Source organism: Pleurodeles waltl, chromosome 4_1 (genome assembly GCF_031143425.1).
Source record: "Pleurodeles waltl isolate 20211129_DDA chromosome 4_1, aPleWal1.hap1.20221129, whole genome shotgun sequence".
NCBI lineage: Eukaryota > Metazoa > Chordata > Amphibia > Caudata > Salamandridae > Pleurodeles > Pleurodeles waltl.
The window spans coordinates 599,070,109-599,097,730 of record NC_090442.1 but is presented as its reverse complement, the minus strand read 5'-3'; the positions used below and the strand labels follow the sequence as shown (position 1 = coordinate 599,097,730).

The 27,622-nt window shown below is 46.4% G+C and overlaps 1 protein-coding gene across 1 annotated transcript in view; it reads left to right on the top strand.

Moving 5' to 3' along the window:
* Positions 1-27,622, top strand: part of LOC138287955 (putative tetratricopeptide repeat protein 41) — a 574,376-nt gene that overhangs the window by 522,603 nt on the left and 24,151 nt on the right. Inside the window, exon 16 of the mRNA XM_069228994.1 lies at positions 8,093-8,232. Within this exon, the coding sequence (XP_069085095.1) occupies positions 8,093-8,232 (140 nt within the window). The remainder of the gene's footprint in view (positions 1-8,092; positions 8,233-27,622) is intronic.

Here is a 27,622-nt window from a genome sequence, read left to right as displayed (position 1 = left end):
TGTGGATTCCCCAAAGTTTTCTTCCCCAGAATACCTGCAAAGATGAAATATTGAATAAAAACGTTATTTCTTTCTTGCATTTTTGACACACAAACTACAGGAATATGCTGGGATTCACAAACTTCCTACCACACAATGTTTCCCCACCTGTCCTGATAAAAACGCTACCCCAATTGAGTGCCTGTACCTAGTGCCTGCGTCTGGAATGGATTACCCCAGGGTCAACAGTTGCCCTCATGCAAGCACTAACATTGACCATTGTGTGATCTATTCCTGACACGGGCACTAGGCCTACCCACACAAGTGAGTTACCATTTTTATAAGGAGACTTGGGGGAATGCTGGGTGGAAGTAAATGTGTGGCTCCTCTCAGATTCCAGAACTTTCTATCACCGAAATGTGAGGAAAAAGTGTTTTTTTAGCAAAATTTTGAGGTTTGCAAAGGATTCTGGGTAACAGAACCTGGTGATAGCCCCACAAGTCACCCCGTCTTGGATTCCCCCAGGTCTCTAGTTTTAAAAAATGCACAGGTTTGGTAGGTTTCCCTAGGTGCCGGCTGAGCTAGGGGCCCAAATCCACAGCTAGGCACTTTCCAAAAAACACGTTTAATTTCAATGTAAAAATGTGATGTGTCCATGTTGTGTTTTGGGCCATTTCCTGATGCGGGCAATATGCCTACCCACACAAGTGAGGTACCATTTTTGTCGGGAGACTTGGGGGGAGCTGGGTGGAAGGAAATTTGTGGCTCCTCTCAGATTCCAGAAGTTTCCATCATTGAAATGTGAGGAAAAAGTGATTTTTTTTGCCAAAATTTGAGGTTTGCAAAGGATTCTGGTTAACAAAACCTGATGAGAGCCCCACAAGTCACCCCATTCTAGTTTCCCCTAGGTGTCTAGTTTTAAAAAATGTATAGGTTTGCTAGGTTTCCTGAGGTGCCGGCTGAGCTAGAGGCCTAAATCCACACCTAGGCACTTTGCAAAAAACAGGTCAGTTTTCTTTGGGAAAATGTGATGTGTCCATGTTGTATTTTGGGGCATTTCCCGTCGCGGGTACTAGGCCTACCCACACAAGTGAGGTACCATTTTTATCGGGAGACTTGGGGGAATGCTGGGTGGAAGGAAGTTTGTGGCTCCGCTCAGATTCCAGAACTTTGCAGCAGCAAAATGTGAGGGAAAAGTGTTTGTTTGCCAAATTTTGAGGTTTGCAAAAGATTCTGGGTAACAGATCCTGGTGAGAGCCCAACAAGTCACCCCATTGCGAATTCCCGTAGATGTCTAGTTTTTAAAAATGCACAGGTTTGGTAGGTTTCTCTAGGTGCCGGCTGAGCTAGAGGCCAAAATCCACAGTTAGGCACTTTCCAAAAAACATGTCTAATTTCAATGTAAACATGTGATGTGTCCATGTTGCGTTTCCTGTCGCGGGCAGTAGGCCTACCCACACAAGTGAGCTACCATTTTTATTGGGAGACTTAGGGGAACACAGAATAAAAGAACAAGTGTTATTGCCGCTTGTCTTTCTCTACATTTTTTCCTTCCAAATGTAAGACTTTGTGTAAAAAAGAAGTCTATTTGAGAAATGCCCTGTAATTCACATGCTAGTATGGGGACCCCGGAATCAGAGATGTGCAAATAACCACTGCTTCCCAACACCTTATCTTGTGCCCATTTTGGAAATACAGAGGTTTCCTTGATACCTATTTTTCACTCTTTATACTTCAGCAAATGAATGGCTGTATACCCGGTATACAATGAAAACCCATTGCAAGGTGCAGATCATTTATTGGTTCTGGGTACCTAGGGTTCCTGATGAACCTACAAGCCCTATATATCGCCACAACCAGAAAAGTCCAGCAGATGTAACGGTTTATTGCTTTCAAAGTCTGCCATAGCTGGAAAAAGTTATAGAAGAAAACGTGGACAGAAATTGCTCTTTTTTCACCTCAATGTCAATATTTTGTTTATTTCAGCTGTTACTTTCCTCAGGAATACCTTGAAGTATCTACACAACTGACCCCTTACTAAATTCATAATTTTGTCTACTTTTCAGAAATGTTTAGCTGTCTGGGATCCAGCATTGGTTTCACACCCATTTCTGTCACTAACTGGAAGGAGGCTGAAAGCACAAAAAATAGTAAACATGGGGTATGTCCCAGTAAAATGCCAAAATTGTGTTGAAAAATTAGTTTTTCTGATTTAAGTCTGCCTGTTCCTGAAAGCTGGGAAGATGGTGATTTTAGCACTCCAAACCCTTTGTTGATGCCATTTTCAGGGGAAAAAAACATATGCTTTCTTCTGCAGCCCTTTTTTCCAATTTGTCTGAAATAGTTTTTACTTTTAGCTGTATTTTGGCTAATTTCTTGGTCTCCTCCAGGGGAACCCACAAACTCTCGGTGCCTTTGGAATCCCTAGAATGTTGGAAAAAAAGGGTGCAAATTTGGCGTGGTTAGCTTATGTGGACAAAAAGGTATGAAGGCCTAAGCGCGAACTACCCCAAATAGCCAAAAAAAGGGTTTAGCACTGGGGTGGGGGAAAGGCCCAGCAGCTAAGAGGTTAATAAACAACAACATAAACAACTATTACTGGGTTATCAAATTTAAAACAAACACTATTATGACATTTTTCTAATATTTATAATCCAGCTGGATAGTAAGATAGAATGCAAAAGAAAAAACAAAGGCGAAACTTATTGGCTTTGCCAATGCTTGTTTAGAGAAGCGGCTAATCACATGAAACCATTACATGTTGGGTTTGCTAGTTCTGAGAAACGTAAAAAGAGGATTGCTTTATGCACCCAACATGTAAAGATATTTCAGGGACAGCTGGGTGATGGGTGTACTTTTAAGATGTAAAATAGTTAATCATGCATTCCAAAGGAAGCTTTTCCCGAAAGTGGTAATGATAAATAAAGGGTCAGTGAGGCCTAGCTACGCAGTCGCACTGGGAGAAAAAAGCAGTGGCCTTGGTCAGAAATACCACAGGGGTTATCAGAAATAAGACTTCTACTGCTGAGAATGTCACTGCATCTGCCTCAGGGGGGCATGTTTAGGTCAAAGGGAGCTGAACGTTAATAAGGCTGGGTGGGGATATAACAAACAGCTAACTGTGTCTGGTAGAGTGGATTATCAGTATTGCAGGGCCTAGTGAAGGGTCTGGCCAACGTGTTCATGGGACTGCAAGTGTTTTTGTCGTAGATGTTACACTTTTTTTTAGATTGCCAGTGTAAATGTGCACAGTGTTCCACAGAGGTAGAATGTAATTTAAAGCGCTGCAAACCACTTTGCCGTAGCGTCCGAGTGCTTTAAAATTTACATAGGATGGTATGAGCCAAACGGGAAAAACATGGACATGCAGCATTTTACCCAGTGCTTTAAATGGGCCGGTAGCACTGATTTTACCCTTAACGATCCTTAGACGAAATAAAGATAGTGCTACTATAAACAAAGACCAGATTTATTTCCGACTACTGTGATATTGACGTTTCAGCTTTTAACTCCCAAACCGAAACTATGCTTTTTTTTTACTGACACCACTTACTCCAACAACCATACAAGTGACCGCATGCACTCTATGGTGAATGTATGCAGTATTTGTCCCCGCGTGCAGATGCTGTGGGAGTGCTACCTGAATGGTGGCCATGTAGCTGGCGTTTAACCTTCCTGGCACAACACATGCCAGGTACGGGGATCAGTAAGAAATGTAACACTACATCCAGCTGCGCGCTGCGCACTGCGCTTGCTATCCCCTAAGCATTGCATTCTCCACCCAACTAACAAGACTAAAAATTGAGTGAAATAACATTAACTCTGACAATGCTCCCAGCTTCACTACATGCTGTCTCGTGCATCGTCTCTCCTCACACTCCTACCGAGGCTATGCATTAGCTGTGGCCTTTAGCTTCAGCTGCACGCCAGGAGGGAGTTCCTAGCCAAGCTCTATGTTCACTATATCGGACTATAACACCCCTTCCCAGCGTTGTCCATTATGTGCATGTGGTATATCTCCAGCTTCGCCACCCTGTTTTGATTTCACCAAGAAGACCCAGTGGATCTGTTGTTTCTTGAGCCTTCCAAGAATGCTTGCAGACCTCTCAGCCTCTGCCTTCCTGCTGGCAGCCCACCGCCCTTTTGATGCAGTGAGGTGTTGGAGTCTACAGAACACAGAGGCACTTTCAATGACACCCTGCAAGAGGCGGTTGTAAAGGGCAGCAGTTACTGCAGAGCCAAACAGGAGGTCAGCGCTTTTGAAGGCCTGGATGAGCACGATGACAAATGACGACATTGAAGGCGCACAGACGGTTGGGCAGATAGTAAAAAAAAAAGCACCTCAGATGCCCGCAGCATATGGAAGGATACTGGGGCCAGCCACTGATAGCCAACTAGAAGGAGTGCTTCGTTGAAGCTCCAGAGAACAGCCAAAGCCCGAAGGACAAGACAGGAACTACAACCTGTGACGTGAGGCCAACCAATGGTAGTTAATGGGAAGCCTGTGGGCGGGCTGAAAGTCCCTTTTCAGATTTTATTTCAAGGACAAAAGATTTTGCCACAGCCAAAACCTAAAACAGACCCCTTCACTCCCTGGCTCCCCTGTAGAAGGTTGAGACATTCAAGGTGCTTACAACTCAAAACAACAAACCATTCGAAGTATAGGGAGAATGGTTCACACCTGCAGCTATAGAGGCAGCAATCACTGACTGCTGCCTTGTATGTTCTTTTGAACAGGGTGTCACTAGTCATAATTGTGGTCAAAAATCATTCACCAACAGAGGGACAGATGTACACAATGGAAAGAGAATTTGGTTAACATTGGTGTGAGTTGGCCTATATCCAGTAAGGACAGGCATAATTAGGATCGCAAAATATCAGGAGCCTTACACATGTTCAGAGGCTGATTCAACTATGTCACGTTTTACACAAAATATGCTCTTTCTGATATTTACTTCATTTCATTTAAATAACTACTTTGTTGAACTTGCAACAAACTGTCACTCAAAATGTCACATGTAAGGCAAATGTCACTCATAAAAGCACTAGAAAGTTGTAAATGTCATACATAAGCAAGCTGAAAACTTAGCCTGTATGTACTTCTGCACTTTCTTAAAGCAGCTGTCATTATAAGGCAGTGGCGCTAACAAGAGTTGCCCCTTTAAAAGCAAATCCTACTTTCCATATGTTCTCACTCCATAGCTGTTTCAGATTCAGTCCATTCTATGCAGCTGCCAACTTGCCCACGGTTGTGAAATGGTGAGGTTAACCTTCAACACAATACATATATATTTATACTTATATATATATATATATTCATATATATATATATACAAATATATTGTTAGAGGTAGGTTCAGATTTTACACACGCAAAACCATAGAAATTCAGCAGTTATAGTTATATTTATTTCAAATTTATTTAAAGAAACTATATCTCATGCCCTGATATAATTCACTCCCTCATGAGGTAGTTTGAATTGTGATTCACTCTGATTCATTATTCTGTGAATCACCGTATTAGTACATAGGCCAATTCACAAAGTGGCACTGGATTCACTAAAGGTCTGTGCACAAATTGCGACCACTTTTAGCACATCAATGTATGTGCATCTGGCCCATTGAGTACTAATGAATTCTGCTATAAGAAATAGTGAAAAACAGTGTTTTTTCCTGTATAAAAACCATTGTAACTATTATGTTTTTGGAGGGTCCTTCGCTTGCAAGGAGGTCAACTGTGGCTATGCAAACAATCTATAGGTTCTTTGTGGGCAGTGATAATGTATATGGATTGCCATGGGATGATATGTCGGTGTTGGGGGGAACGTGTCAATCAATCAATCAATCGAAAAAATGTATAGAGCGCGCTACTCACCCGTGAGGGTATCAAGGCGCTAGTTGGGGGGGGGGTTTACTGTTCGAACAGCCATGTCTTCAGGTTTTTTCTGAAGAATAGGAGGTCTTTGGTTTTGCTGAGGTTGGTGGGGAGGGAGTTCCAGGTTGTGGGGCGAGGTAGGAGAAGGCCCTGCCTCCTGTGGTGGTTCGATGGATGCGGGGGACTGTAGCTAGTGCGAGGTCGGCTGATCGGAGTTTGCGGGTGGGAGTGTGGAAGTTAACTCTTTCGTTGAGGTAGGTGGGGCCGGTGTTGTGGAGGGATTTGTGCACGTGGATGAGGATCTTGAAAGTGATTCTCTTGTCTATAGGGAGCCAGTGAAGAGATATGAGGTGTGGTGAGATTCGTTTGTGGTGGGGGAGGCCAAGGACGAGGCGTGCGTCTGTGTTCTGGATTCTCTGGAGTTTGCGTTTGAGTTTGAGTGTGGTGCCAGCGTAGAGGGCGTTACCGTAGTCAAGTCTGCTGCTGATGAGTGCATGGGTGACTGTCTTCCTGGTCTCTGGGGGAATCCATTTGAAGGATTGTTTTTTAGAGTGTGGAGTGTGTGGAAGCAGGAGGAGGTTAGTGCATTGATTTGTTGTGTCATGGAGAGGGAGGGGTCCAGGATGATGCAGAGGTTGCGTGCATGGTTTGTGGGGGTGGGTGCGGGGCCTAGGGCAGTGGGCCACCAGGAGTTGGCCCATATGGTTTTGTTGGGGCCGAAGATGATGATCTCGGTTTTGTTGGAGTTAAGCTTGAGGTGGTTAGTTGTCATCCAATTGGCGGTGTCGAGGAGGGCAGCGTGTAGGTTGGTTTTGGCAGTGGTGGGGTTGCGGGTGAGGGAGAGGATGAGTTGGGTGTCATCTGCGTAGGAGAGGATGGTGATTCCGTGTGGTCGGAGGATGTTGGCTAGGGGGATCATGTAAATGTTGAAGAGTGTGGGGCTGAGGGAGGACACTTGGGGGAATCCGCAGATGATCTTGGTAGCGGTGTAGTGGAAAGGTGGAAGGCGGACTCTCTGGGTCTGGTCAGTGAGGAAGGAGGTGAGCCAGTCCAAGGCTTTGTGGCGAATTCCTATGTTGTGGAGGCGTGTGCGGAGTGTGTGGTGGCAGACAGTGTCAAAGGCTGCGGAGAGGTCTAGGAGGATGAGTGCAACGGTCTCGCCTTTGTCGACTTTGGTCCTGATGTCGTCAGTGCATGCAATGAGGGCGGTTTCCGGGCTGTGGTTCTTGCGGAACCCGGATTGTGAGGGGTCAAGAGTGTTGTTTTCTTCGAGGAAGTGGGATAGGCGGTGTTGACTAGTTTCTCTGAAACCTTGGCGGGGAAAGGGAGGAGGGGTATGGGGCGATAGTTGGAGGATCTCCGGGTCAGCTTTGTTTTTTTTTTAGGAGAGCAGTGATTTCCGCGTGCTTCCAGGGGTCTGGGTAGATGGCGGAGTCGAAAGAGGAGTTGATTGTGTCGCGGAGTATGGGGGCGATGGTTGGTCTGGCTTTGTTGTAGGTGCGATGTGGACAGGGGTCGGAGGGGGATCCGTAGTGGATGGAGTTTATGGTTTTTTCAGTTTCATCGTGTGTGGTGGGGGCCCAGGTGGTGGCGTGGACGGGCTTGCCTTTGGCGCGCCAGCGCCGCAGCTGGCAAAAATGGGGAGGAGGGAGGGAGTGGCAGCTGGGAGGAGGGAGTGCTGGGCGAATGGGAAGGCTGGGGGGGTGGGGCCGCAGGGGATGGCAGCGGCGGGCAAAAAGGAAAACAGACAGTGAGGAGGTGGGGGAGGTGGGAGGGGCCGCAGGGATGCAGCGGCAGGGGAATTTCTAAAAAGGAAAGACAGATGGAGATGGAGGTGGGGGGTCGGGGGAGGTGGGAGGGGCCGCAGGGACGCAGCGGCAGGAGAATTTAAAAAAAGGAAAGACAGATGGAGAAGGAGGTGGGGGGAGGCGGGAGGGGCCGCAGGGACGCAGCGGCAGGGGTATTTCAAAAAAGGAAAGACAGATGGAGAAGGAGGTGGGGGAGGCGGGAGGGGCCGCAGGGACGCAGCGGTGTGGGTGGGTAGGTGTGGGTGGGGATGAGTGTGTGTACCTATGCACCCCGCATAAGAAAGCCAAGCCTATTGGCTTTGTCAATGTGTATTCAGGTTTGTACAAACTTAAGGTTGTTAATTCCGGGCGTGTTACATTTATGTCTTTGCTGTAATAGAGAATCGCTTCTCATTTAACAGCATCAAACTCAACCATGTTATATTTTTTAGATCCAGTTTCCATAAAAGACTTTCTGTTGAAAACTACAGACAAGTGGTCAAAATAAAGGAAGAAACAGAGGCCGTAAAGTCTTTTTCAGAAGACAAGAAGCAGCTCAAGCTGAGCCTCAGCACAACTTTGTACAAGCTGGGTATGAATCAATTCCTTGAACCTTTAGAAGAAAGTGCATGTGAGCTAAAATGATGTCTGGATTTAAACTACAAAAAAAAGGCATTTATTTCTTTTATTTTGACTCCAATGTATGGATCTCCACATTAATGCAAAAGAGCATCTTCCTCTCAATTCTCCCATTCATTTTATAGAACAGGCCTAATTGCCATGAATCCATTAGCTAAATGTCTTCAAGAAGTTACATAAATTAGTAAATAATTTCACTATTACAGTGCACTTCGCTGATTGAACCATCCTTAGGTGATGATCATCCTCACAAATGCATTGCTGGAGATTTGCAAAAGAAGACTTAGAACTGTTTACAGGTAGAAGAGATTGACCAGCATTGATGTAGGCCAAATGTAGGTTATTCTGGACACTTGGAGCTTGGGAATCTCTCTGAGATGCTGATCAAATGTTAGAAAAGAATTCAAGTGTAGAGTGGTAGGGCATAGACATTTAATGCTGCTGAATATGCCTTTTAAAATACTGTAATCCTAAGTAAGGGCCTGATACGACATTGGCGGTCTTAGGACACACACTCCAGACTGTCCGACCGCCACATTAAGACCCTGGTGGTTAGACCACCAGGGTACCGCTGTGCCCACCAGGAACATGCTTCCCGATGGGCTGATGGCAGTCGGACTTGTGGTCTGCCACGGCAGAGCTGAGATTAGCACCACCGCACTGATCATGAGTCCTGTTTCGGCCAGCCTTTTCATGGTAGGGGCCTGTCATGAAAAGGCTGGTGGAAACACAGGGCAGGAATGAGTGGGCATTCCGAGGGTGCTGGTGTGCTACAATATTGACCTTGGCACCCTTAAGGGAGCAAAGACTCTTAGACTTGGCATCCTTGGCTTGGTCTCCCCTAACCTTTTTCTATGTTTCCCAAGTTGTTGATGTGTTGTTTTTACTGTTTTGATACTCTGTGCACTTTACCACTGCTAACCAGTGCTAAAGTGGAGGTGCTCCTGTATAAACTGTATGTATAATTGGCTATCCATGATTGACATATTTGATTTCCCAGTAAGTCCCTAGTAGAGTGTACTAGAGGTGCCCAGGGCCTGTAAATCAAATGCTACTAGTGGGCCTGCAGCACTGGTTGTGCCACTCACATTAGTAGCCCTGTAAACATGGCTCAGTCCTGCCACTCAGGTCCATTTTTAACCTGCCAATTCGACTTGGCAAGTGTACCCACTTGCCATGCCTAAACCTCCCCTTTTTATACATGTAATGCACCCCTAAGGTAGGCCCCAGGTAGCCCTAGGGGCAAGGTGCAGTGTATGTTAAAGGTGGGACATGTACTGATGTGTTTTACATGTCTTGACAGTGAAATACTGCCAAATTCGGTTTTCACTGTTGCAAGGCCTATCTGTCTCATAGGTTAACATGGGAGTTGCCTTTAAATATTATTAAAGTGCAGATTCCATTTGAAAGCAGACCAAAGCTACCATGAACTCCATCCACTCCGGTGCCCCCTCGGACCACTGCCCACACTTCATCTTCAACAAAGCCGACGACATCATCGCCCCGCATCTCCAGACCATCATCAACAGCTCGTTTGCTTCTGCCATCTTCCCCGAGAGTTGGAAACACGCAGAAGTCAATGCCCTTCTGAAGAAACCTACAGCGGACCCCAGCGACCTGAAGAACTTCCGCCCCATCTCGCTCCTCCCCTTCCCTGCCAAAGTCATAGAGAAGACCGCCAACAAGCAACTTACCAACTTCCTTGAAGACAACAACCTACTCGACCCCTCTCAGTCCGGATTCCGAGCCAATCACAGCACAGAAACCGCCCTCATCTCAGTCACAGATGACATCAGAACTCTGATGGACAACGGAGAAACAGTCGCCCTCATCCTCCTCGACCTCTCGGCTGCCTTCGACACCGTCTGCCACAGAACCCTAATATCCCGCCTCCGCTCCACCGGTATCCAAGGACAGGCCCTGGACGGGATCACCTCTTTCCTCTCCAACCGCTCCCAAAGAGTCTACCTCCCACCGTTCCACTCAGACCCCACCGAGATCATCTGCGGCGTCCCACAAGGCTCCTCGCTCAGCCCGACTCTCTTCAATGTCTACATGAGCCCCCTCGCCAACATCGTACGCAAACACAACATCAACATCACCTCCTAAGCCGAGGACACTCAGCTGATACTCTCCCTCACCAAGGACCCCACCAGCGCCAAGACCAACCTGCAAGATGGAATGAAAGACGTCGCAGAATGGATGAAACTCAACCGTCTGAAACTGAACTCAGACAAAACGGAAGTCCTCATCCTCGGAAACACCCCGTCCGCCTGGGACGACTCTTGGTGGCCCACGGCCCTTGGCACCGCACCAACCCCCTCAGACCACGCACGCAACCTCGGTTTCATCCTGGACCCACTTCTCACCATGACCAAACAAGTAAACGCTGTATCATCTTCCTGCTTACTCACCCTCCGCAAGCTCCGAAAGATCTTCCATTGGATCCCCGCCAACACCAGAAAGACTGTGACCCACGCCCTCGGCACGAGCCGCCTGGACTACGGAAACACCCTATATGCAGGAACCACCGCTAAACTCCAGAAACGTCTGCAGCGAATACAAAACGCCTCCGCCAGCCTCGTCCCCGACATACCCCGCAACAGCCACATCTCCGCCCAACTGAGACACCTGCACTGGCTTCCCGTCAACAAAAGGATCACCTTCCGGCTCCTCACCCACGCACACAAAGCCCTCCACAACAAGGGACCCGAATACCTCAACCGTCGCCTCAGTTTCTACACGCCCACCCGTCAACTTCGCTCCGCCAACCTCGCACTCGCCGTCGTCCCTCGCATCCGCCGCACCACAGCAGGTGGGAAATCCTTCTCCTACCTGGCAGCCAAGACATGGAATTCCCTCCCCACCACCCTCAGGACCACCCAGGATTCCAGAGGCAACTCAAGACCTGGCTCTTCGAGCAGCAGTAACCCCCTCCCCCTAGCGCCTTGAGACCCTCACCGGTGAGTAGCGCGCTTTATAAATGTTTTTGATTTGATTTGAAATATGGAGTTTGGGGTCTCTGAGCTCACAATTTAAAAATACATCTTTTAGTGAAGTTGGTTTTTGGATTGTGAGTTTGAAAATGCCACTTTTAGAAAGTAGGCATTTTCTTACTTAAACCATTCTGTGACTCTGCTTGTTTGTGGATTCCCTGTCTGGGTCAGTTTGACAGTTGGGCTGTGTGCACCTCTCCTCTAGATAGAGACACAAGGGGGGCTGGGATGTAGCCTGCATATCCTGATATGCCATCTGTGCTAGAAGGGCAGGGAGGAGTGGTCACTCACACCTGAAAGGGCCGTGTCTGCCCTCACACAGTGCAGTCTCCAGCCGCCTGGTGTGTGACTGGGGCCTGGCCTGGGCAAGACAGGATCTTGCAAACAAGAGAGACTTTGCTTTGAAATTTACCAACTTCAAAGGCAGAAAGGGCTATAAGTATTGGACCCAAAATCCCTGCAAATCAGATTACTTCAAAGATTCAAGAGGAACCTCTGCCTGAAGAAGAGCTGAAGAGCTGAGGAGAAGTGTCGCCCTGGCCTGTGACTGTGCGGTGTTGGGCTGTCCTGCAGTTGCTGCTTGTGCAAGGGGACAGAGACTGGACTTTGTTTTGCATTCCAGCTTGAGAGGTATTTCCAAGGGCTTGGAGTAGAGCTTCCTCCTGTTTTGAAGCCTCAGAAATAGCAAAGGCTTCACCACCCTGTCCTGAGTCTGACTGCAGTGGACTCTAGCTTGCCTGAGGGTGCCATTCCAGTTCCTGGAAGAGAATTTGTGGAGGAAAAACCTGTCTAACAACGCCAGGTGATGCCATGCGGCTTTGTAAATTGTGCTGCTCTCCTGAAACACAACGCCGCCTGCCCCGAGGCCGTGGACCTTGCAGAAGTGTGACGACACCGACGTCCCTGTAGGCTTTGTGTCACTCCAGCCGCTGATCCCGCCTGACTTTGCTGACTTCAGAATGCCGTAAGTCTGACGTCGGTGACATCTGACACCATACCAGCGCCTGTGGCCTTGTAACGTCATCGCGACTCCATGAGGTTGCCCCGCAGCATCATGACTTCGCCGAACTTCGTACCTGCCGGAACTAAGGAACCGCCGTTTGCAACTAACACCGCTTCACCTCCACCGCTCTGCAGTAATGACCCGACGCCACTGTGCGCTGCCTTGGCCCTTCTGCCCCGCAGCACCGGAACCGATGCTGCATTGGATCCAGCAATGCCTCGCTCCCCGACTCTGTGCACCGGCCTGTTTTCTACTTGTTTGCTACAGTACTGCACCTGGGGGTCGAACGACTGTAAACGGCGCCATTGGCGTCGCATTGTAGGAAACAACTCTGTCACGATGCCGCTTAATATCAACTTGGAGCATTTGTGCCTCTAGGTACTATTTTTGTGCTTTTAAGAGCTAAATTCATATTTTTAACTGTGTATTGTGAATTTTTGTCATATTTGGCCTTGTTTAGTTAGATAAAATAATAACTATTTTTCTAAACCTGTGTTGTGTCATTTTGTAGTGGTTCACTGTATTACTGTGTTTGTACAAATACTTAACACATTACCTCTGAAGTTAAGCCTGCCAGCTCGTGCCAAGCTACCAAGGGGGTGAGCAGGGTAAACTGAGTGTGATTCTCCTTTTTCTGACTAGAGTGAGGGTCCTTGCTTGGACAGGGGGTAACCGGACTGCCAACCAAAGACCCCATTTCTAACAGAGAACAATACCATAGCACTGTTACCGCCGAGCTGACTGGCAGGAACATTGTAATATGATGTTCCCGCTGGTCAGCCTGGTGAGAACATCATATTACGGTGGGGGTGAGACAGCCGATTTATGGCAGCCTCATCCCCGCGAGTTTGGCGGTCGGCTTGACGACTACCAAACTCGTAATGAGCCCCTAAGTCTGTAAAGTTAATGAGAAAGTCTTTCCACAAAGCAGGACTGAAAAATCAAACTTGTAATGGTTCAACTTGTCAGTCCGAAGAACTAGTGACAAATCTCTGTCTGACTAGTTATGAGGATTTGTAATGTAGGTGTCGTAATGCTATAGACATGAAGACTTTTGACACCTTTTACTTCAAGGAATCAAGTATATGCAAAAACATGCACCGCCAAGAGCCTGTGTACTTCTTATTGAGCCTTGTGATCATTACGGCCCAAGCACATTTTCACTGGTGGAACCAAGAGAATAGGAAGGGTATCTTTGTGGGACTCTACTCTGCATGATAATTCAGGTGTTTTATCATTGTCTTCCTCCCTGAGTTTAAGGATTATTGTGTCCCAACCCACTATATGACTAATTCTCCAACCCATATCATGCTGTGTTGTCAGTATTTTGTTTTCCATCTCTGCCCACTTGAGTAGATTGCCTCTCCAGTGTGTTATCTGGAGTAGACTGATTAATTCTAAGGCCATTGCAAGTTTTCATTTGGCCAGTAACAGTGTGAGGTCTGCAAATATGCATTGAGGTGTGTTCTTCTTTGTATTCTTTTATACGCCTTGTAGGCATGCCATGGCAAACAGTAAGTGTGGTACCTGTCAAAAGTTCCATAGTGTATTACTTTGGTCCAGAACATGCATATAGTGGCGCAGCTCCAGATTATATGCATCAGTTCAGCATTTCCAAAACAGCATCTGAAGCATTTGTCAGGGTCCGACTGGGGCATTCTGTGTAGCCATTTGGGTGTTATGTATGGGCAGTCTATTGTATAGAATTGTTTCCATTTACCCTAGGATTGTCAACCATTCTAGATCCATTAGGTCCTTTTCTAAGTCTTCCAACGAGGCATCATGCCGAGCATGAAGAGCAATCCTTGTCATTCTTCTTGCTGGCTAGCATACCCTGTCCCTGCTGTCCTACCAATGCTCAATCCATATATTGTCTCCAGTACCAGGTGTGTTGGTGGCTCTTCATTCCATTGGACCAGTTCCTCTTTATCATCCTGATCTTCCCATTAATTGTTGGAAACTGCCCTGAGAGAACAGCATATGTCAGTTGTAGGACAAAGGTGAATATAGTGTTTTATTGTTATATAGAGCCCCCATCATTCCTACACCATCATTATGAATCTATCCATATCATTATGGTGGGTGCTCTCCACAACTTGGTGAGCTGAGGTATGCTCCACAATAGAAAAGTGAACACATACGCCATTTAGTAGCTGTTTTCTTTAGTATTCTGTGCCAGCGGTATCTGGTGGGTGTTAAGCAGTATGGACCCTGGGCACTTCACTGAGTCCTGATGTGAGAAGACATAGGTCATTGACCTCCCACGCAACTCTGTATGTGGGAATATAATCTATGGATGTTTTAGGCCTGTGATAGCTGTATAGATAGCTAGTATTGTTCCAGGTTTGGCACACCAACTTTTCCATATAGGGGCAAGAACTGCAATTTGCCAAGGAACACTATGTCTGACTAATTAAATAAGCCAGTACTGTATCTTCTGTAAAGAAGCGGCTGGCCAAGAACATTATGATGGTAGTAAAAAGATAAAGAAATTTCAGTCACAATACAATCCATTCAATGGCTATTCTGCCCAAAGCAGAGTTCCAACTTTTTCCAAACTGTCACAGATCATGGGTGGATGGCAATGTTCTCATTAAACACTTGGTCACTTGGTCTGTGTCCATTCCGTGCACACAGACACTTAGATGTTCTGTGCTACCATGTCAGTACAATGGAGGACAAATCCCATGACCCAACTGCATCCATTGTCTTCAGTGGGTACAACATGACTTTCACATGTTTGTTTTCAGCCCCGAAATCACCTTGATGCTTCACAGTCTCTCTAGTGACAGCAGCAGGTTGTTCTCTGTGTCATTAAGCTATATCAGTACATATTCTGTGTATAAGAAGGTGATATATATTTGTGTGTGTGTCCCAACCTCTAATCCACTGTATTTACATTCACTATTGAATATATGCCTCATTCTCTCCAACGCCAGTGTGCACATGGAAGTAGATATGCATTTGTGTGTGTGTCCCAACCTCTAATCCACTGTGTTTACATTCACTATTGAATATTTCCCCCATCATCTTGCACATGGGCCACCACTTGTGTACTCCCTGCCCAGCTGGGAATTATTCTGATACCACCCTCCCTGTTTTCACTCTAGCAGTTCTGGTTAAATATGTCAAACATATCCATATCAGTATTTCTTGGCTGAATCCCATCACTTGCAGGACCACTTCAAATAATTATCTCCTGCTTGGAGAGATGAAGGCTTTCTCCATATCTATGGATGACACAGCTAAAAAAAGCGTTGCCTCCCGCATACAGCCAGACAAGCCTCCTCATATTCGCCACAATACTTCTCTGAGACACAATGCCAGATTGGTCTTTTTGTACCATAAAGGCCAAGAAAAGTGAAATCCTGTGTACATGTTCTTTGCCCAGTAGTTTACCGTCCAAGTTAAGAAATGAGAGTGGGTCATATGAAGAGGGGGCACTTATCACAGAAATCGGATGGGAGTCCATTGCTACCAGGTTCTTACCTGTTGCCCTAAGCATCATAGCCGTTTTAATCATATCCACGGTCAATGATGCATCTAAATCTGTGGCTTATGCCAGCATCAGTTTCTTCACCCTTTCCCCATCTACATAACATCTCACATTGTCTTCCATTACTCTCTTGAACTTACGGTTTTGGGAACCCTTACACCCATTAGCTGTACACAGGCTGTCCAAAATTAGGTACAAAAGTTATATGGTAGGTACCTTCCTCTATGTAAACTATTAAACAAACTAACACACTCATTGGATGATGTTTTCTGTGATGTCATTTGAGATGCCATGAGGAATGTCATAGATGATGTCATGGAACATTTCATGAGTGATGTAATTTGTGAGGTCATAAGCAGTGCATGGTGGGATGCAAATCATAGTCAGCTTTCCTAACTATGACTAGTGAATTTCTGTGTCTTTTTAGTTCAAAATGTTATTGCTGTCACTGACATATTCACCTAGCTATAATGTTACTTTAACCTTTTTTCAGTGAATTTCTAAGGTCCCCTCCCCATTCCCATCTGGCTCTCCACATGGTGCAGGAGCTTGCACTGCTCCCACCCACAGGCAGCAGCAATTTATGCTGCTCCCTCCAGGCAGAAGCAATCTGTTGATATCTTTCCCTGCCCACATCAGTGCAGGCAGTTAAATAGATCAAAAGTTGACTCATAGCCAGCCGGAGCATTTTCAAAGCTACCACCCACAGGGAGCAGACTTTGTGTTTGCTCACATTTGGCTGGAGTTTTGAAAATGCTCCAGCCAGGTAGGAGCAAACACAGCCTTTTGCCAAGCCTAACCCTTCCTTTTTTAATACTTATTCACCCCTAAAGTAGGCACCACAGGGTCAAAGGACAGGGTGCATTGTATTTAAAAAGTAGAAAATGTGGGTTTCAGTTTTACCTTTCCTGGCAGCGAAAAACTCTGAACATTGTTTTTCACTGCTGTGATGCCTATCTCTGCCATTGATTAACACTGAGTTACCTTAATACGTTTAATACGTGCTAACTTTGGATTGGGAGCAGATAGAGATAATGCTGTTTAGACTGAAATAAATTGTAATTTAAAATCCTCTTTAATGGTGAAGTAAGAATTTAAGTTAGAGTTTTGAAAATGGCACTTTTAGAAAGCTGTCATTTTCTTGTCCTAGCCATTTGTACTTTCTATCAATGTCCTGGGTCACATAACTGTGAATGGCTCTGGAGTTAAGGTTTATATATTCCTCCCAGACAGTGACACAAAGGGGACTAGGGACCAGCTGTAGGTCCATTTCTATTTGTGAGTCTCTAATTGCAACGTTTTGCGAATCACAATTAGAGACTGGCAAATAGAAATGTACAAATGAGTCTAAGACACAAATAGCGATTTCCAATGGGGTCACAAATGACCCACCTCATTAACATTCATGAGGTAGGTCACAATTTGCGACCCCATTGGGAATGGTCGCGCTCACATGGGTGGTGGGGACAGCAGACCACCATGTCTGTGACTGCTTTTAAATAAAGCATTTTTTTCTGTTGAACTGCAGTCTGTTTTCTGTAAAGGAAAAGGGGATGCATTTCAAATAAAAAAAATAAAAGTTTTCTTTTCATTGTAGGCAGTGTTCTGTGGGAAGGGGAATGGGCCACCGGGGACCCCTTCCCAATTGTGAATGGGTTACCACCAACTTGAAGTTGATGGTAACTGCAACTGTTTTGCAAATGCTGTCACGATCACAAAACAATCATACATGCCATTGTGACTCGCTATTTGGAAGGGACGCCCTTGGCACGTCCCTTCCAAATAGCAACTTGCAGAACTATTTTGTGATTTGATAAATAGATTACCGAATCCCAAAAAAGCATAGATACATTTCAAAATGCAATTTTCATGTCGCAAACGGCCTGACTCTGTGAACCAGGCCGTTTGCGACATAGCTACGTACATCTGGCCCTAGGTGTGGGCAGCATGGGGCATCCTGCAAAGGTGACAGAAAAACTGTGCCCTGTCCCAGTCACAAGTAAAAGGCTTTCCTCCAGCACACACAAAAGACCCTGACACTAGCCTTTTGCCACTCCAGACAGTTTGAAGCCTTAACAGAGGGAAGGGATGAACTTTCTAGAACCAGATGTGGGGGGTAAGACAGGGTGTCCCTCAAACAAAAAAGGGTAGCACCAGGTGTAAATATTTGACCTCGGGAGCCATTCATAAGAACACTCCTCGACCTGTGGACATTACAGACGAAGGACTCCCCTGCTGCTTGAGGACTCCCCTGCTGCTTGAGGACTCCCCTGCTGCTTGAGGACTCCCCTGCTGCTTGAGGACTGGCCTGCTGCTTGAGGACTGCCCTGCTGTTGAGGACTGCCTTGCTGTCTGAGAAGGAAGACTGGACCTGCCTATCTTCATCCCAGGCTAACCTGAGTGACTCAAAGAGTCAGTTGGCTGACCTCCAGTATGAGCTACAGGGACATAACAAGGTCCAGAGGACTCCCTGCAACTGCTCAGCTGTCCTGCTGCAACTGGACCTGCCTGAGCAGTGCTAGCCCCTGTTGGAGTGAGACACACCTCCCTCTACCCTGGGCCCTTGGCAGGCATCTGTTTGAGCTTCTCCTACAAAGAACAGGTGAAAACCTGAAGTTAGGGCTCTTGCGACTGTGAACGGGCCCCTTCGCAGTGAGATTCTGCCACCTGCAACAACTGCCAACACGAAGCTCCAGTGAACCTGACTCTTTGTGCTACAGAGACCACCAGCAACGACTGGCAATGTGAAATCTACACTTCGTGCTCCATCAGACTGCCAATGCAATGCTCCAGCAATGACTGCAATGCCCGACGGAATATTCGCACTACATCAAAAACCTTCCTCAACACCAGCCCTGCTGTTCATGCTACAGCAATGTCCATTCACAATGCTCTCCCTGCTCCTTGCAGCCTCCTCCACCATAAACAAAACTCTGCACACTGGACTTTGAGAAAGCAGCTTTTTCAGTGGGTCCATTTATCCGGCCCATGCTCTATCATTGTCAGCCTGATCTTGTGACTTTTCTAGCACGACCAGATGCCACAAGTGGCACTTTGTGATTTTAGGCTCTATATTTGCCAAAAACTTTAATCATGAATATCTACTGTTCTACTGATTTTAGTCGTTCTGGTATCATTTTATTAAAATTTAATGTATTTTTCTTAATTGTTTGGGTATTTTTCTTGTGTTTTGTTTTCACTTTATTACTGTTTGGGTGCTGTATAAATACTTTACACTTTGCCTGCAAGTTAAGCCTGACTGCTTTGTGGCAAGTTACCAGAGGATTAACCACAGGTTATTTAGTGACTTCTGTGGTTCGACCTTACAAGGATTGTGGTTATTGACATCCAATTGCTTACTCGCTCCCTATTCAGTCAATGATTTATCTGTTTAACCCTTGTTTATGGAGTAGTGCCATTCCATAAGGATTTTAACACTGCCTCTGTATGCTACATCTTGCAAGGCTGACTGCTGTAACCTCCTTTGGTATACTTTTAAGTCAAAAAACGCATGTCAGATTCACCAAGACCGAGTTATGGTCAGAAGTCATACATCCATGTGTTGGGTGTATTTCACTGTTCTGTGTATGTGTTCTGAATAAAGGACCATGTCTAGCTGAAGTGGAGATTGTCCAGGGGGGGGGGGTAGAATGTATATTTAATTCCCCCCAACTATGAGGTGTGCCAAGTGTCTGTCAGGTTTCAATGATGCACCCAGACTGGAAAGTCTGCTGCGTTTTCCACCACTCATTTGCTGGACAATATAAAAAGCAATCTGTCCAGCATGATGTCCTGAGCACAGTTTTAATTGCACCCCCAATACAGACACTAATTGTAAAAGCCTAAACATGTTTGGTGTTAGTATATCCAAGTATTTGAGTTGTGAGGTAGTGGGTACATTTACACTCGTATTTCCATGGGTAAACCATTGAGTGAGACTTCTACTATCATGTATCTCACTTCTGTATTTATGACATATGGAGTCACCATCAAGGGCACTCCTGGCCACTGGTGTGATGCAAAATGGTAGGCCTGTCCTGCAGAATGTGATGTGGGCCCCAGACTGCCCCATACCTCACAGATATTCCTAGGCTTACAGATATTCCTAGGCTTGGCACTGAGTGGGGGTCCCTTAAACGATAAGGGCCCCTGCCCCTGGCTTGATACATAACAGTGTGCCTCTTCTGTATGTAGAATATAAAAACAGAAGTAAAATTGACCTTCCATTTTTGTGGATTTTGGTGCAAAGGCATCAGGGTGTGTGGCATGAATAACATGGGTCTCCCACATTGTGCCTGTCATGTAGAAGATCTCAACACTTCTCATACAAGAGGCATCTGTTTCAGGCCCTCCTTACAGAGTGGTGTGATTTTGAACAGCTGTGAGGCCATTGCTGTGTGGAAGGATTATCAGTTCACACCCCTGAGTGCACGCTGGTACTTCACTAATCTATGGATCCCAAGCCCTCTGGTTTAAATCAGGTTATTCACCATCATGGGAGGGACATGTGGGGAAGTTTGTTGTCCACTTCCAATGAGAGTAGTGATGCTCTGACTCATATGAGAGTGACTCTTTCCATCAGTTATAGTCTTCATGAATTGCCACAGAGCGGAAAATAGGTAAGAAACATATGGTCACTTGGACATTAAGGGTCGTAACAAGCCTTCTTATTTATATATTGGCCCCAGTGGAATACAAACGAAATCAAGGTCTACTCTGCCTCAGGTAATTGTAACAGATAAGTTGATATAAGAAGCTAAGCAGCTGGAGGACAGTGTACTACCAAGAACCACTAAGTGATAACATGGAGAATCAATCAGGGCCATCTCAGATATCAAACTCAATTCCCAAGAGCTTCAAGGCAAATGGAGGCCATCCCAAATGGTTTCTTGAGTTTGCAGTGATGAAGGGGGTGAAAATGAAGCTAGCCACCTAAATGGGTGAGGAATTGTCGTCCATTTTATTCAAGAATGTCTGAGTAAATAAAAAGAACCAAAAACAAGCTAGGGATCTCAACATGTCAGGAGTGACTGAGTAACATACAGCATCACCTCCTTTCTGTCTGCAGTTCTTTTTATGTTTTTTATTGGCTTTTGCAGGAATAGTGGACTACGACCATTAAAATTAAAAATTCCTTCATACTTCTTATGGTAAGAATATTTAGTTTATCTGTTAAGCCAAAAGCATATTTTACTGTCAACATTCTGAATCACTCATTCCTTCTACAATAGTTACAAAGCTAACCTGGTTATAAAGCAACTTTTGTAAGATGCCTGCTGTTCACTTATCTCTTTGACTTTTTTATAGTTATGTTGTTTTGAATTATGCGTTTTGTATGGCGTCATCTATGTAAAGCACCCTGACTCTGATGTCATCAGCTGGCTAGGCTACGGCAACACACACTATGTATGAATCACCACGCAATGCCTGACGAGACTACAGACCATACAGAATTGAGCGGCCAAAATTATTCTCGCCTTCACCAGACAAACTCACACCACCCCCAACCTCAAGAAGCTCCACTGGCTCCCCATTTAGAAAAATGTCAGTTTAAGATGCTGATCCACACCTTCAAGGTCCTTCACAACCAAGGACCAGTATATATCAACCACTGTCTAAACTTACACCAACCTCCCAGGCACCTGCACTCCTCTTCTCTCTCCCTCGCACATACACCCCTGCATCCGACAAAGCTGGCTGTTCAACCGAGCCACTTAGCAGCTATGTTCCCTATGCCTAGATAACCTCAAGGGTGATTAGCCGTGCTCTATAAATATGATTTGATTGATTGATTGACATTGACACAGCGTGGTCCATGTTACATAAAACAATAAGTAAAAAAGTAAATACATCTTCTGTGCATAGAAACCTGGATGAGAGTTCCAGATAGAGCAGTTCACGCTCCCGACAATGTCCCAGCAGTTACGTGTACTATGGCCTCAGCTGGTTGGTTTGTGGGAAGTGTCAGTTCAACCCATATTTCATGTTTATTTTTTAGCCTTCATGATGAAACTAACAGAGAAGTGGCCAGTTGGATGAGGTGGGTAAAATCTGAAGAAATGTCAGAGGGCAGTTTCTGTAGATGTCTGAGAGTGAAGGGCACATCTCAAGAAATAGGATTAAACAAAATATTCAATTGTACGACTTACAGCTGTGCAGAGTCAGTGTAAGAGGGCACAACGGCATTGGTTTAACACTGCATGCTTTAATGGGCTAGCCAGACAGGGAACAAGCAATTTGTGGCAGGTGGATGCATTGTTGATTCATAATCTTGACTGCTATATCCACATTTTCAGCTTTTTGTCCTCACAGGGGTTGGATGAAAATTAAATATAACCCCAAAGTAAACCACCCCTTCCTAAAAAAGCCCAAAATAAAACACACCCTACCTCCAAAAGAACAAATAAAAGCATAACTCTAACTACAAAAAAGATACACTTACATGCATGACACATATCAAATAAAATAAAATAAAACAGCACTTACCCATGAGCTGTGCGTCGTGCTCGGTGGTCTTTTCCTTCTCCGATGCATCAAGAGCTCTCCTAACCATCCAGACGCTGCTCTGGTGCTTTTAACCAGCATGAGAGAAGCACCCCGGATTGGATGGAGTGGGCTTGCTGGACGATCCTTCAGGCCCTGGAGTCCTGTGCTTGGTTCCCACCCAGGTGTCTTAAGACAGCTGAGTGGAGAGCTTCAAAGCGCACGTTACTTTGGCCGGCACAAAATAGTAGGCCAGAATGACAAGCACACTTTGGAGCATCCAGTCAGCCCTGCTTTAGTCCTCTGCTTATTTAAAAATAAAATGGCAATGAATTTCGTTTTTTGCCATTTTATTTTTGCCTGCGTGACTCGCACAGGGCAGAAGGTTGACGCTCTGCTGCCCTCAAGAAGAAAGCGCTGCTAATCTGTATGCCATGTGAAGAAGGTGAAGGAAAACACAGGCCAGCAGGCAAATAGAATGGTTTGGGGAAACAAGGCTCAGTCAGAACTCAGAATGTATGTGCACACAAATCAGCAACCTTTGTTTATGTGGTGGGTGAATCAGCCCCACATGTATCCCTCTGAAAAGGAGCATCTTAACCACATGTTACTTAAAACCTTCATGACGGGTGTGAATGTTTTTTCTTCTCCATCTCCACCACCGTGAGGGGAATCTCAGAGACGCCACTAGTATATGCTGAAAAAGACTACAGATTACCCACAATCTCTTTTAATACCACTCTACCTTCTCAGACAGTCTCCTACCTTTCAGTACCCCAGCATCTCCATGCTCCCTCAAGCAATATGCTGAGGATCCTTTAGCTAGACAAATGGCTACTATGTACATGCAAAGGCCAAGGGCAGTTCTCAATCCTGGAAGAGATGTTCTGTGTGGTGCTGAAGGTAAGGGCCTGAGTTTGTCTTTAGAGAGGAGTCTCACAGATGCTGCTGAGTGAAAGAGGGAGGGGGCTCCAGACCATAAAACCACCCTCCTATACTCATAATAGCATAGCTATCCAGTCTCAAAAGGAGTAATGCTCAGTGAAGCATTGCACCTGTAAAAGCAGTTTAGCATAGATGCATCCTGAAAATGCTCAATCTCTGTTAGTTTTTGCTTGTTAGATTATTTCCAGGATGTCATAATTTACAGAGGCACCACATGTTGCACAAGGCTATTACATCCAGATGTATTGATTAAGGCTTTCCTTTTCCTGTTTCATTTGTGTTAGCAGTTGCAGCCACTGTAAGATGCTTAGTGGTAGTTTCTTGGAACATTAAAAAAATATTAATAACATTTTTACAATTATAATAATCGTTTCCGCTATCTTGGAAAATAAGGCACCTGAGTCACACAGGAGTGGTACCCTCGTGTCAAAAAAACTTAAACTCCCATCTCATGCCCTGAGGCTACAAACTGTATCCTTCATCTCCCACCCCTGGAAAATTATAGTCATGGATCAGGCGTTGTTCAAATAAAGTGAGCCAATTGTAAAGGCAAGTTTGGTCGGAAAAAGGTGTCTCTTCCTAAACCACCATTCCTTGGGTATTAATGTTTTTCCAAAAACGTTTCAATAAATATTTTTTTATTTTTATTTTTTTATTGTTTATTCATTTGAGCACAAACCAAAAAAACATACATTAATACAGCAGATCTCTCGACAAGAGGATAGGGATAGATGAGAACCATTACAAACCATACAGCTACTGTGGTATCCCAAGTCGCAAGCGGCTCTCTGCCAGAGTCTCTCTCTATATGCTGATATCAAGGGATCCGTTCCAAAAAGGAGCCTCCACACCGGAGGAGCGTAGAAGTCCGCCGCCCCAACGTAGGACAAGGACATACACGCCAATGGTACTAATCTGACATCGTCGAGCAGGAAGAACTGCAGAAAGTAACAGTTGCAAAAACCACTAAAAAGGCAGGTGGAGCACACAGTCACATCGCGCAGGATTATCATACAACAAGGTAACTCGCATGATCCGAGGTGGAAAGAACCGTGCAAATGGGAGTCATCAGTCACGCAGCACCCTCTGTCTGTGTCGCCAGATATTCATTTAGAGGGGCCCAAATATCTTTAGGGCGGGATCCCTCTGGCATAAGTTCCCAGAATACTAACAGTTGATCATGGCAAAAAGCAGCATCTCGTAACCAGTCGGACCTACGGGGAGCTCTCCCCCGACCCCAGCACATAGCAACTCTACGCTTAGCCAGCAGCATGAGAAGGCCCACCAAGCGTCTATGCGGGCCCTGGACCTCATCCATATATCCCAACAGCGCTATCTTAGGGGAGAAGGGGTACCTCCACCTCTATCATTTCAACAATCGACCGTCTTATCTCCTCCCAAAACTTATACACTTCTGCGCACTCCCATGCCAGGTGAAAGAAGCCCGCATCCTGAGCCCCGCAATGAGTGCAGCATGTATCCGCTAGCAACCCCATGGAATGTAGTTTCTTGGGCGTATAATATAGTCAGTGCAGAAACTTAAAATGCAGCAAGCGCAGTCTGTAATTCGGGGATAGTACCCTCATATGAGCACAACAGCTACGCCACATTGCCTCCGGGATAGGCTCCCCCACATCTCTCTCCCATGCAGTCCTAGAGGACACCACAAGGCCACCCCCCTGCTCCTGCATAGCATTATACAGCTTTGTTATCAGCTTAGTGGGGGATCTTGCGCTGCAAAGTACCTCCAGAGCACGAAACTCCAAGGGAGTACCCGACGCTTCAAAAAATCGATCTCGCAGCAAAGCGCGGACCCGGAGAGCGCAAAAACGTTGCAACGGAGTACCATCACAATCCGAAAGTGTATCAGGAATATCCAACAGCCGACCGTCCACTATCCAGTCTCCCAGCACCATCAAGCCAGCGTCTCGTAGAAACCCGCGCACCCCTCCATCACGGAACATCTGAGCATCAGCCACTGCCATAACAGGCAGCGAAGGAGCAAAGGGTGCAGATACCCCAGACCGCTGCATCAGCGCTCTCCGTGCTCCCGCCACGCAGGCGACTGTGTCAACTCCCCTAGAGCGGGGCGGAACCCGCCCACCGAGCACGCATACCAAGCCGTCAGGCCAGACAGAATCACTTTCAGGTGCCAGGTGTGGCATATAACGGGTCGGATTCAGCCAATAGTACGCAAAATGCGCCTGAGCACAGTGATAATATAACTCCAGGTCTGGGGCTGCCAATCCGCCCCGCTCAAATGGCAGCGTCATTTTCTCCCAGGCGATGCGCGGCTGCCGCCCCGCCCATGCCAACCGAACAAGCGCAGATCTCAGGCGCCGGAAATACCTCCTAGCAAGTGGAAGGGGAAGGTTCACGAATAAATACAGAAATTTAGGGAGTACCACCATTTTGGCAATAGCAATGCGACCAGTCAACGAAAGTGGCAAAGCGTTCCAGACCTCCACCTTTTCCTCTAGCCATGTCAGCGCTGCCCCATAATTAGCAAGACGTAGCGCTTCCGCGTCACAGCACAGGTGTATGCCCAAATAACGCACTGGTCCATCTGCCCAAACCAAAGGGTATCGCGAGTCAAATCTCTCCACGCTGGGAGTTAGTGGCAGGATCATCGATTTCGACCAGTTAATAGTGACCCCAGAAAAATTCCCGAAGCGCTCGATTTCATCTAGTAAGATGTCTAATTTCTGCCCCGGGTTTCGCACGTATACCGCAATATCATCTGCATATAAAGATATCAAGACAGGGCGTTGCCGGAACTGTAAGCCGCTATTGCTATATTTCTGTCGCAGTCCTGCCGCCAGCGGCTCCATCGCAGCCGCGAAAAGAAGCAGAGACAGCGGGCAGCCCTGGTGCGTACCCCGCGAAACCGGGAATGGAGCCGATACACCCCCGTTAAGGCGCAACCTGGCAGTGGGCAGGGTATACAGCAGCCTGATCCAGTTCACAAAGCGCGGGCTAAGACCCACTCGGTTCAAAAGCGCAAACATATATTCCCAAGCCAGGGAATCAAAGGCCTTCGCTGCATCAAGAAACACCGCAGCTACATCATCGTCCGTCTCTAATGATCCCAGCACCGCAAAGAAAGTACGCAGGTTATGACTCGTGGACCTCCCAGGGACAAAGCCTGATTGATCCGGAAGCACCAATCTAGAGAGAAGTGGCTGTAGTCGCCTCGCTATCATTTTTGCAAGAATCTTGTTATCATTGTTTATCATGGAAAGTGGGCGATGTGAATCGCATCGTGTCGGATCCTTCCCAGGCTTCAAAACAGTTATTATTAAGGCCTCCCGGAGGGAGGCTGGGAGTGACCCAGCCGCCAAAGACTCCTCATACACCTCCAACAAATAGGGAGCAAGGATATCCACATATTCTTTATAAAAAGCGGGGGTCAAACTGTCTGTGCCTGGAGACTTATCTCCGGGTAGACTTCGAATCGCCGCCGCCACCTCCTCTACTGTGAACGGCATATCCAGGTACATCCTGTGTGCCTCCTCAAACCATACTAGCGCGATGTTCTCAAAATACTCCCTCATATCTGCCTCCCTAAGACCCACCGGGGGCGCATATAGCTGCGTGAAATATTCTATAAATACCTGCATCACGCCTCTCGATCCGGTCACCCTGCCGCCCTCAGTATCTATCGCCTCAGTAACGTAATTACTGGCCCAGGGGCTATGCAATAATCCCGCTAGTGTCCTCCCGTCTCTCTCACCCTCTCCGTACCTGCGAGCCTGTGCGTGTCTCCCAAGGAAACATACCTCTCTTAGAGAGGCCTCCTCATACAAGGACACCTCACGCCTAATTTCGGCAAGTACCTCACTTGACCATGTCGCCTCTAAGCGCCGTTCCAACTCGCCGAGCCTCCTTTCAATATCAGCCATCTCCCGCCTTAAAACTTTCACTATCCCATGCTGCTTTGCGAGACACACCCCACGAATAACCACTTTAAATGCCTCCCATACAGTGCCGGGGGATTCCACCGAACCACGATTCTCATAAAAAAATAACCGAACAGCCTCCTGCACCTCCTCTCGGAAGATCTCGTCTCGGAGAGCACCGCTGGGCAACCGCCACATCACCATCGATCGTAGCTCACTAGGTATCGCCAGGTCTAATAACACCGGTGAGTGGTCTGACAGCGTACGGGGAAGATGGTCTATCGCTCTAGTCCAAGCCTCCACATCTCTAGTGCCCAGCCATCGATCAATATGAAACCAACTACTATGGAAGTAATTCAAGCAGGAGCCCTCTCGCACTCCTATATGTCTCTGCCTCCACAGATCCACCAGCGCACCACTATCCATCACTGCCGCCAAAGATTTCGCCGAAGAAACATGTTGCATCCTAGCCGCGCTCTCTCGGTCCAGCCTAGCATCTAGGACTACATTAAAATCACCGC